The 12,287-nt window shown below is 37.0% G+C and overlaps 2 protein-coding genes across 2 annotated transcripts; both read left to right on the forward strand.

Moving 5' to 3' along the window:
- The first annotated feature begins 1,124 nt into the window (after positions 1–1,124).
- On the forward strand, positions 1,125–2,108 carry LOC138935799 (uncharacterized). Its single transcript, XM_070300632.1, has one exon. The coding sequence runs from the start codon at positions 1,125–1,127 to the stop codon at positions 2,106–2,108; it is 984 nt and encodes a 327-aa protein (XP_070156733.1).
- A 732-nt stretch (positions 2,109–2,840) lies between these two features.
- On the forward strand, positions 2,841–4,181 carry LOC138935800 (uncharacterized protein F54H12.2-like). Its single transcript, XM_070300633.1, has one exon. It carries the CDS (start codon positions 2,841–2,843, stop codon positions 4,179–4,181), a length of 1,341 nt encoding a protein of 446 aa, XP_070156734.1.
- The last annotated feature ends 8,106 nt before the right edge of the window (positions 4,182–12,287 follow it).

The raw sequence follows: 12,287 nt of genomic DNA on the forward strand, positions 1-12,287 counted from the left end.
GCTCGACTGGAGCAAACTCGAATGGAACTCGAAAAATTGTATTACAGTCCCTCGCACTATGCCGGCTATTCGGCGACGGCCAATTTATCGCGAGCCGCTAAACCGAATTTCACACGTAACGAGGTCATCGATTGGCTTAAATCGCAAGACGCATACACGTTACATCGTCCGGTACGTCGAAAATTTCCACGCTTACATTATAACGTGACAAATATCGATGACTTATGGGAGGCTGATTTGATCGATATTCGTAATCTCAAGAGTTATAATGACGGTTATTCATATCTATTAACGGTTATCGATGTGCTTAGTAAATTCGCTTGGGTAGAGCCTTTACGCGACAAAACAGCTGCCTGCGTGGTAAAAGCCTTTCAACGCATATTCTCGAGAAACAAAGAGCGCCTACCCGTATTCCTGCAGACCGACAAAGGTAAAGAATTTATTGCTCAGCAAGTACAAAATTTCTTAAAAGAAAAAGATATTCGATTTCGTGTAGCACGTAATCCTGATATTAAAGCAGCTATAGTGGAACGCTTTAATAGAACGCTCAAGGAACGGATGTGGCGATATTTTACGCACAAAAATACGCGACGTTACATCGATGTTTTGCAGGATATCGTTCGCGCTTACAATCATACTCGGCATTCCACCATCAAAATGCAACCTGCAGTCGTTACGAGGGAAAATGCGCGAAGCGCTCGTGAAAATATGAATCGTCGTTGGAACGACAACGGCGATGGGGCGAAGAAAAAGAATCGCGGACAAAAGGCTAAATATAACGTGGGCGATTTCGTGCGTGTCAGTAGAGCAAAAGTAGCCTTTGAGAAAGGATACGAGGCAAAGTGGAGCGAAGAAATATTTCGAATTCACCGTGTTCTCGAATGGAGAAAACCGCACGTATACGAATTAAGCGATTTAGCGGGCGAAGTTATAGACGGAATTTTTTATGAACAAGAATTAGCATCTGTTGTTAAAAACTTGCGAGAAGAAGAATTTATCGTCGAACGTGTGATAAAAAGTAGGGGGCGTGGTAACAATAAACAATTATTAGTTAGTTGGCAAGGATATCCTTCAAAATTCGATTCTTGGATACCCTCTTCGAGTTTAAAATCTTTGAATCAAAAATGAGGGAGGAAGGATTTTATATGATTCTCCCTAGTAATAGCAGTATGCGTTTTTTTCCGGAGAATAAAACCACATGTTTCACTACTGAATTGCCTCAACGTATAGACTTGCAAGGACGTTGGGCAGTAGCGCTCACGGAGATTCAATTTCCGACTAGCTTTCTTCATATACGCCCTGGAGAAGGAATCATAAGATTTATAAATATTCAAGAATTCACGATAGGTCCCCAAAAAAAGAAAATCATCGCTAAGAAATCTGAAATACCATCGGGCATTTACTTGAATATACCCGATCTTATAGAAGCTGTGAATTACTCTGCAAAATCCGTAGGTTCGCATATCCATTGGCAATTTGGAGCTATTATCGGGCGCAAAATTATTATGAAACTTTCCTGCGACATTATGAAATGTGATATGATTCATTATGTAAATTTTTCCGAAAAACTTTGCCGAATACTCGGCTTCGATACACGCAATAAGCTCAATGTTAATGCTGTGGAACGTTTACCGTTATGGCTTTTTAGCGAAACCGCCTTCGATATACAGAATGGCGATGAGAAACATGATAAAATTGAAAATAATACCGGTACATCGGGCGTTTTACCAGCCTGGATTTATGACGATGTTGAAATTTATACATCACCATTTTACGTATTCCCGCGTGAACAAGTAATAATAGCCGCCGAACCAGCTAGTTTGTTGCGCGGCATTCCCGACAAGCTCTTTGTCTATTGCGATATTTGCGAACCCTATATTACCGGCGATGTGCAATCTCCTCTTTTGCGAATAGTCGCACTTGATGTTGGAAATGATTACGCGTTCGCGTCTACTCAAATAAAGCATTTCTCACACACTCAATACATTGCTCTGCGTCAAACGTCTTTTCGCACAATCGAGATAGATATAAGAGATCAACTAGGACAGAGTATACCATTCGAATTTGGAACGCTGACAGTGACATTGCACTTTAGACGTATCGAGTAGATAACATAATAATAATAATAATAATAATAATAATAATAATAATAATAATAATTAGAGAGCGCGATAAAAAATTAAACGTTAATGGATTATTATTACGACGAGTTACAAAACGGCGGCAGTCGTGGCAGTGGAATTCCGCGAGTTTTCGTCGGATCGCTCTATCAACGAGGGCACGGTATTGGCAGTTTTCTCGGAGGACTGTTCAGACGTGTATTACCTTATTTAACCAGAGGGGTACGGGCTGTGGGGAAAGAAGCTTTACGGTGTTAATATAATCGAAGATGTTGAAAACAATATGCCGTTTAAAGTAGCGGCTAAGCACCGATTTGAAGAATCGCGCGACAATGTTAAGAGAAAAGCTAAAGAAAAAATAAGTAGTCTGATGAAGGGCTCAGGTTATAAGTCGGATGCAAAAATGCATGTAGCTCAGTTTCCTTTCGGCGGGCTCAACACGCGCATCGCTAAATCCGCGACATTACGTAGACGACGCCAGACGCGTAAGAAAAGTTCGTCAAAGTGCCAGACGCGAGGGAAAAAAAGAGCAAATACAAAAACATCGAAAAATAAGAGAAGAAAAAAGCGCACAACGGTGAAAAGACTTAAAACATCCACGAAACGGCGTAAAACTGCTAGAAAGCGCACCGTATCCGACATATTTTCTTAAACGGCGTATTCTAAACGCATCTAACAGTGAGAATTACAGCGACGACAAAAAATTTGCGGTAAATAAGCATGTCCTTTCTTCACACGCATTCGAGTGAGTGTTTAAAGAGTGAACTCGATCTCTTTTCTTTACCTCCCACGCAAACAAGTATCGAGAGTTCGCAATGGATTCATTACAAACCCGTGACTTCGCTCTCGGACGATTCTCCGATAGAATTCGTCATTCCGGGTCACGGAAAAGAATATTTAGATCTCACGCACACCATGTTAAGTCTCCGCGTACGCGTAGAAACACCGGGCGATTCCACGGGACATACTGCGGGCACATCCGCCACGGCCATTATAGGCCCCGTAAATCATTTACTTCATTCCATGTTCAATCAGATCGACGTGTATTTCAACCAAAAGCTCGTGTCGCCTCCAAACAACGCTTACGCGTACCGCGCGTACATCGAGGCGTTATTAAATTATTCTTCACCCGCAAAAACTTCCCATCTAACCTCCTGTCTATGGGACACGGATACACCCGGTCAAATGGACGAACTGATGGAATCAAAATCGCCAAATTCCGCTCTCGTGAGACGCGCGCGTTACATTCGCGGCGGGCGCGCGCTAGATCTTGTAGGACATCTCCATTGCGACGTTTTCAATCAAGACAAATTTTTAATTAACGGTGTAGAAGTACGCTTGAGACTCGTTCGTTCGAAAGATTCGTTCTGTCTTATGGACAGTAACGGTTCATCGTCGAAAATTCATATACTGGATGCGAGCTTACTCGTGAGAAGGGCGAAAATAAGCGCAGGATTATTACTCGCGCATGCTAGAATGTTGAGTAAAGTTACGGCCAAATATCCGCTCACGAGAGTCGAAGTTAAAACATTTACGATTCACAGTGGTGTTGTGGGTGAATCGTTAGATAATGTAATACTGGGTCAACTTCCGAAATGGATAATAGTCGGCTTTGTTAATAATAAAGCGTTTAATGGGGATAGAAAATTAAATCCGTTTAATTTCAAAAATTACGGAATAAATTTCTTCTCGCTATACGTCGACGGTATGCAAATTCCTAGTAGACCGTTACAACCGGTTTTCTCACCGGAGGAACCGCTTTACGTCGAAGCTTATCAAACTCTCTTCACGGGAACGGGCATCCATTTTTTGAACGAAGGAAATTCTATAAGTAGAGACGATTATTCCAAGGGATGTACGTTATTCGCTTTTGATCTCACGCCCGATCTGTCTGCTAATTACGCAGGGCATTGGAATCTCGTAAGACATGGTAGTTTGCGATTAGAAGTGCGATTCGAGAAAGCTCTCACTGAGACCGTTAATTGTATTATTTACGCCGAATTCGATAATGTAATAGAAATCGACTCGTCTCGTCAAGTCATCGTCGATTTTGCCGGATAGATATTTATCACGCTCAAGTATTTGACTGTTACAACGTAATACTCGGAAAATTTCCCTCCTTTTTCTCCCCTCCACATTCGATCAAAATGCCAGCAGCATAAAATATCAAAAAATATACAATATAACAGAAAAGAATTCAGTTTCATTCGAGACACGAACGTCGACGCTTCGCGAGCAGTTTAAACTATTATAACCGCGCTGTCGAGTGCTCTCCAGTCTTCACAAAATGGATATAGTCATCGACATACAAGGTTTCCGCGATGCCAATGCAAAGTTTATCCCCAAGGAAGTTGCTATTATCGCGCTTGATGCTCCATTCGTCGGACATTGGATTATGATGCCCCCGCATTCATTTGGCGATTTACCAAGAAATGTAAGACATGAAAATAACTGGCTTACACGAAATTATCACGGTATTGAATGGTTCGACGGTGAAACTAATCCGAAATATTTTACATCGCAACTACGTGAAATAACAAGACAGGCACGACACATTTACGTCAGAGGTGCCGAAAAAGAAACCTACTTGCCGAATCTACTCTCCAGAAATATATATAATTTGGAAGATATTTCTCCCGCATTCAAAAATCTGTCAGAGGGAGAAGTGCGCGGACGATATTGTGGTTACCACGGATTTCGAAAATTTGGAAACTCTTTTCATTGCGCATTACGCAACGTATATAAATTAAAATATTGGTTGATTGAGCGAAATAATATCGTCTACGGCAATACGAACGTTAGTACTCAAGCTACTTGTGGTTCTCCGGATAATTGGAGTTTAAACGCCTGTGACGACGACGACGACGACGACGACGACGACGACGAGGACGACGAGGACGACGACGAGGAAATCAGTAGCGCGTATGAGATTTCGTGCGATAGAAATGAAATAGAGAAAAAAAATCTGCAAAAATCCGGGCGATCAATAGAAAAAGAAGAAGAGAAATTTGAAAAATCTGAATTATCGTCGTTGATGGATAGAGACAAGCTCGAAGCAACTACTAACTCCACACAAGCCGACATTGAAAACTCAGCGTTACAAGCCAGCACGACCAAAGACGCACTACCGAAGGAGGTAAATACCGAAGTTATTGAATATATAATACCGCTCGTTCGTTCGCCTCCTTGTCAAAATAATGAACTCTCGCAAAATTCTACAAACATTACGTCACATCAATGCCAGGCATGCGGGAGTTTATCCAGCCAACAGAGTCCCGAGGGTGTGGACGAGGTCGACAGCCATCGTCGCTAATACGGATGACCACAATCGACCTGGAGAACATTGGGTCGCCTTCTTCCTCGACGAGCATGGTACTGGCACATACTTCGACAGCTACGGAATACCACCCTTGCACCCCGGATTTCTCCTCCGACTTCGTCGAAACTCCGTCATTCATCGTTGGAATATTCAACAATTACAAGGAATTTTTTCTCAAACATGTGGACAATATAGTTGCGTATTTTTATATTATATGTGCAACGGTTATGATCTTAATCGGTTTCTTAGTCTTTTTACCGAAGATTGTGAACATAACGATCGCTTAATCGTACACTTATTTCGTAAAATTTTTCTTCGCGAAAAAAGAAACAAGTGAAACATTGTACGCTATGCGTTGCCGTGTTTAATCATATAATTCGAATTGTAATACGTTATAGACGATGTACTCCTCTGTAATATCTTAATTATATATAATAATAAGAATATTGATTTATGTAAAATTAATATCAATAAACGTAGGATGTTTTTTTACTTAAATTGTTAAATTTTTTTCATCTCCCCTCTTTCCTTTTACAGTATAATGCTCCAAACGCTTGAACTTTTTAGTGCCTGTTTTTTATTATTCTTTCATTGGTTGAGGTAACGTAATTTCTTTCGGTGCGGCAAATGCGAAACCCTATAGAAACTAAGGGAATTAGTCAGCCATAAAATGAAAATAACTAAAAATGGGCAGTGCTAGAATAAGGAAACTTTTTCCCCCACTTTATTGTTCTTTTGGAAAACACTGGGGGGATTATGTATAAATTCTGATTTCCCATGAAAAATCCAACATTAGTTTTTCACCTCTTGAAATTTTTTGTACGTTAAGTTAAGTAAAGTCCTAGTGTGCGAAAATGTGTGTCGCCGATATTTTAAGAAAAATCGCATTATTGTGTGCTGTTGCTCTACCGCGATTTGATATCAAAAAATATCTCGACCGCATATCGGAGGAAGACAGCGAAAACAATTATCGCTTATTTAAAAAGGCCGCCAACAGCTGTTCGAGTGATGCATTGGCGATAGTGTTTTGCTTGGGACATTTTGGCGGTGATGTCCGCCTATTAAATATAGCAGGTGGAATTATAACATACCGACTAGCTACGGAAAAAAAGGAGGATAAAGATATCGGCGGCTATATAACCCATCTTCTAATGCATTACCATCGACAACGTGCGTTAGGTAAATATATTTCACTTATAATAATAATAATTACAAAAAATGTAGTAAATTTATAATTTTTATTTTAATAAAATTTTTATTTTTGTTAAAAATAGATATGCTCGCCATTTCGAATATAGGAGCCGAATCAATGCGAAGAAAACGTCCTGCAGAAGAGCCTGTAGCAGGACCTTCGCGAAGACACCCTGGGCACACCGTCGAAGTCATTACGTTATCGGGTAAATATTACATTTTTGGCGACACGCGAAAATTTTATACATACATACATATATATATATATATAATGCTATATATATAATTTTATTTTTTGTTTATAGACTCGGACGATGAAGACGACTCATTTGAACCCAGCTACTCTCCTGTATATTCTCCTGAGCGTCCTTCTCCCGATCCACCGTTTCCCCACCCCCGTTCGCTTTCTCCACAGTCTTCCGAGGATGATAATTTCGAGAAGGCTATCCAGGATTTCATCGATGAACTCCCAGACCTGGAAGCCGACTCTTCCTACCAAAATTAATCACATACTATTTTCTCATTAATTTTTTAATTTTCTCTCTTTTATCATTGTATTATGTAATATAATTTCGTGTACTTTCCGTAGCGGTAAAATAATCTTTCTGTAAATAAATATTAAGCACTATGTAAATATTTTTCCCTGTATATTATATCATATTCCCTTGCTATATAAATAAAGATGTTTTTTATTTTTAAGAGACGAAAATATTTTTCTTCCCTTCCTTTCTTCCCTGCGTCTCCGTGATGTCATAGACTCTGTCCTAAGACACCGTATCAAACAGTCTCAGCTACCCGGCCACGAAACTGAAGTATGTGCTCCTATATTGATGAAACGTAAATTTATCAATAGTCATTGTTCGTTACCATACGGCTATGTAGCAGAACGATAATTTTTCTTCTCTGTTTTCTCAACTCTCGTTTTTAAAGTTGCAATATAACGAATTTGCATGTTTTCCGTCACATAAGAAATTTTGTACATTGCGAAATTATTATTTACATTTAAACATAAGTATAATATTTAATAAAAATTTTTTATTTTAAATCGCTTATATAAAAACATTTACTATTTTCCTATCCTTTCTCTCCTCGTCTAAGCGTCGTCATAAAGCTCTAAAACCTTCGTAATCGCTACCTGCACAGACTTGCTTTTTACGACCCCTTCTATTCTCGTGACGTCACCATTCTCGGTGGCCGCCATCTTGCCGATTCTTACACACATGTTATTTTGCCGCGTTTTTCCCTCTCGCTCAGAAACATGCTCCTCATCCAATCAAACTGCCGGCAACTATAGAGAAGCCAATCAGAGCGTAGGGTCCCCTATGCCGGAGGACTACTCTCTACAAATACTACATCTAATCCTTATTCTAATAAGATTTCAGCTAGCCCAGCATACTAGGACCCTGTCTGGAAATGTGGAGGACCCAGGTTCGAGCCCGAGCATGTTCACGCGTCCGAAAAAATAAAAAATAAAAAAATTTAAAGGGAAGATTGCCTCGTAGACGTCCACGAGTCTCCTCCACTCTTTTTTTCCACAGACACCCTTAGGGGGGAGGGCCCCAGACAGGCACAGCAGGGGGTCGGCGCCAATGGCCGAGGAGTGGGGGTTTGTTGTGTCTGGCTATAGTTGCCCCTATACTACTAATATATTATATTATTTATATATTTTTTTGTTATTATATAGATAAATATTTATATATATGTAATAAAAATTTACTATTTATATGTATGTGTGTTTGTGTTGTGCGTATGTGTGTACACAATCCAATGTTGTTCTTCTTGGAAGATATATGCGAAGACACATAGGCCGTATGAATAATATGAAATTGTGTTCAAACATGTGAAGAAAGCAGATACGGGTTATATTACTGTTATCTATAGATACGTTTATTAGGTATGCGTGCAAGGCAATACAGCAGTAGAAATACACGATGTTTAATTTCTACTGCTGTATTGCCTTGCACGCATATCTAATAAACGTATCTATAGATAACAGTAATATAACCGTATCTGCCTTCTTCACATGTTTGAACACAATTTCATATTATTCATACGGCCTATGTGTCTTCGCATATATCTTCCAAGAAGAACAACATTGGATTGTGTGCGCGTGCGCGCGCGCGCGCGTGTGTGTACACACATACGCACAACACACAAACACACGTACATATAAATAGTAAATTTTTATTACATATATATAAATATTTATCTATACAATAACAAAAAAATATATAAATAATATAATATATTTATATAAATAATACATTGTTCTTATAGAACCATCGATTATACTGATTGGAAAAAAGAGCTGTACTGTACAGATTGTAAGTTATATATATAGACAGTTACATGATAATATCTAAAATATATATACGTATCATACAGGGTTGGGAAAGTTACTTTATAAAAGTAACTCGTTACCGTTACCGTTATTTTTTCTAAAAAGTAACTCGTTACCGTTACTCGTTACCAATTTTAAAAAATAACTCGTTACCGTTACAGTTACTAAAAAGTAACGAGTCGTTACAATTTCCGTTACTTTTTTACAATACAAACTAATAAATTATTTTGCATAAGAAAAACTTTTAAAAAATTGTAAGCAAGATTTCATTCAAGGTTTATTACAAAATAAATGATTAAATTTTATCGAAATTCTTTATTAAATTTTAATAAAATTTGTTGCTCCATAGTATCATCATTTAAATGCCCTCTTTGTGGTGTTAATATAGAGCCACCGATGCTAAACATTCTTTCTACAGATGCACTGCTTGGTAGAGCTATATTATATTTAATAAAAAGTGTTTTAAGTTTTGGATAGTCGTTTAACATTTCTATATTACAATTATTTGATTTTAAAAACCGTTGCAATTCTTCTTGTTCAGATTCATTTTGCACCGTTTTTTGCTCAAAAATGAAAAAATCATCGTGATCGTCAGATTTTCCAGCTTTTGAAGAATTTTCAGTTGATCGGATTCCCAATAAATCCTCCAAGTAATTTTCAGCACGTTTTCTTTTTTCTCCGGTTAACCAGTTTAACTTAAATTTTGGATATAAACATGCTGCTATTATTAATTCTTTTGTTTCAAATATTGTAAGAAATCTAAAATCAAATATAGTAAATTAAGCGACATTGTTTGTTTTATTGAAATTAATACTTTTGAATCAATAGTTTAAAATAAAATAATATTTTTCAATTAAATCCTTATTTAAAATTAAATAACATATGTATTAATCAAATTAATAAGTTACCTTTTATTTAAACCTTGCTGAATAGCTTCAACTAATGAATGGCAATCTATAAGGTCAGATTTATTGAGATTTTCTAATTTTCGTTGCAAGGTACTTAGAACTGGTAGTAAATGAGAGCTCTGCTTTTCCGAAAAGATAAAGCTCTCATTGGATATCGCGCGTCGCGTCATCGCACTGGTCTGCAAGAGCCATAAGTTGATCAATCACATTCAAGCATTTTTACAACATAATAAGAATGCTAATTGGTCGATTTGCTTACGGCTTTACGGTTAAGATAAAAATTTTATCACGCACAATAGCAAGAATAATATCTTAAATAAATCAAAAAATTTGAAAAAAGTAACGATAAAAGTAACTGTTAAATTCGTTACTCGTTACCGAAAAATGTAACGAAGTTACTTTTTCCGTTACAAATAAAATTTGTAACGCCATTACCGTTACAGTTACCGAAAAAAAGTAACTGTAACGGTAACGGCGTTACAAGTAACGCGTTACTTCCCAACCCTGGTATCATACATACAGAGTGTAACAGAGCGCCCATATCAGCAATGTTTTGAGGAAACAACGCATTTTTGTGAAAAATGTTTCATGCAAAAGTTATAGGGCTCTAATTGGCGTATTTTATAATAATATTATTAGTATGACCTTGAATAGCACCGTCAAAGTCATATAAAAATCACTTTGAATTTTTTAAATAGAATCTACTATTTTTCATTATATATTCTTGTAGCTTATCTCGAGAGCTTTTCAAAACACTATAATAAAGTATTTTTAGTAATTATTTACTATAACGGACCCAGCTCCAATCACCTTGACCTTGATATATGTTGTCAAGGACTTAATCCTGAATAACTTTTTCTCATAACTTAATCGGCGGTCTCTTATAATTTTTGAGATATTTAAAGTTTAAGTTAGATTCGAAACGAAAATTTGGTTTAAGTTATACGACGTAATCCACACCAAATTTTTGTTTTAAATAAGAAATAGGTTTGGGTTAGGTTATATCTTCCGGAAGTGGAGTCCCCCCTGCAGGGGGGGGGGCGGAACCCACTGTATCCATGCATATACTTTACAATGCAAAACGAGGTTCAGCCCAGAATTGTTGTTTGAATGGGAAAGTGTATGCGGGGATGTAGTGGGTTCCGTCCCTCCTGCGGGGGGACTCCACTTCCGGAAGATATAATCTAATCCAAACCTATTTCTTATTTAAAACTAAAATTTGATTTGGGTTAAGGGGCGAGGGGGGGGGGGCGGAACGCACTGTATTCGTGTATATACTTTACAATGCGAAACAAGGTTTAGTCCAGAATTGTTGTGAGAATGGGAAAGTTTATGCATGAACGTAGTGAGTCCCCCTTTCCCCCTCTATTGTTGTGTTTCGTCCTGTAAACAGAGAATGTGTTGAAATCAACCTTGTTTCACGTGGAAAGTCATCTAGTTTCACGAAACTATGTTGACAATAATAAAAATATAGTTTATATTTAAACATAAATATCAATATTATGAACGAATACGTTAATTTTTTGAAATAATGGCAACATTGTATCCCTTAGATGAAAACAGTATATTTGCAACTGTAGAATAAATAAAATTTTTGATTCCTATGTGCACTGATTTTTTCTAATATTATATTAATTATGTAAAGACCTTGTTTCACATTTAAATCAGGGTTCTGATGCAGATAGACCTCGTTTCTTGCGTGGAAATTACAAACTTATGTAAAAATTAATATTTTATTTTTCAAACTTTATTTGTTAATAACTTTTTAATAAACAATGACCGCCGATTAAGTTATAAGGAAAAGTTACTCAGGATTATGTCCTTGACAACATATATCAAGGTCAACGTGATTGGAGCTGGGTCCGTTATAGTAAATAATTACCGTATTTTTTCATTAAGTACTTTTTGAGCTATTTTATATTTTAATCTTACATATTTTGATATAAAAAATTAAATATCTTGTAAAATATTTAGTTTTCGATAATCTTACCGTAATACTTTTATGTACAGAATAATGAGACAAATCAATTAGTATAAAAAGTGATTTTTATATGACCTTGATGGTACTATTCAAGGTCACACTAATATTATTATATAATACGCCACTTAGAGCTCTAAAACTTTTGTATGAAACATTTTTCACGAAAATGCGTTTCCTCAAAAAACTGCTGATACCGGCGCTCTGTTACACCTTGTACATAATATTATATATATATCTTTTTGATCGTATACGTACATGTTTATATATTTGTAATAGATTTACAATTCATTGTTTATATTGATCGCAATAGAATAATGTAGTTTTACAAAATTCTGAATATTGAAAATATAAAACAGGCTCTTCCATCACCCATTTTCGTGAGGATGCAATTAAAATATTTTATTTATTTTCATATCTGCGTTTATAA

This window comes from Polyergus mexicanus, unplaced genomic scaffold (genome assembly GCF_030449975.1).
Source record: "Polyergus mexicanus isolate NDT 795.1 unplaced genomic scaffold, iyPolMexi1.0 SCAF_8, whole genome shotgun sequence".
Taxonomy (NCBI): Eukaryota; Metazoa; Arthropoda; class Insecta; order Hymenoptera; family Formicidae; genus Polyergus; species Polyergus mexicanus.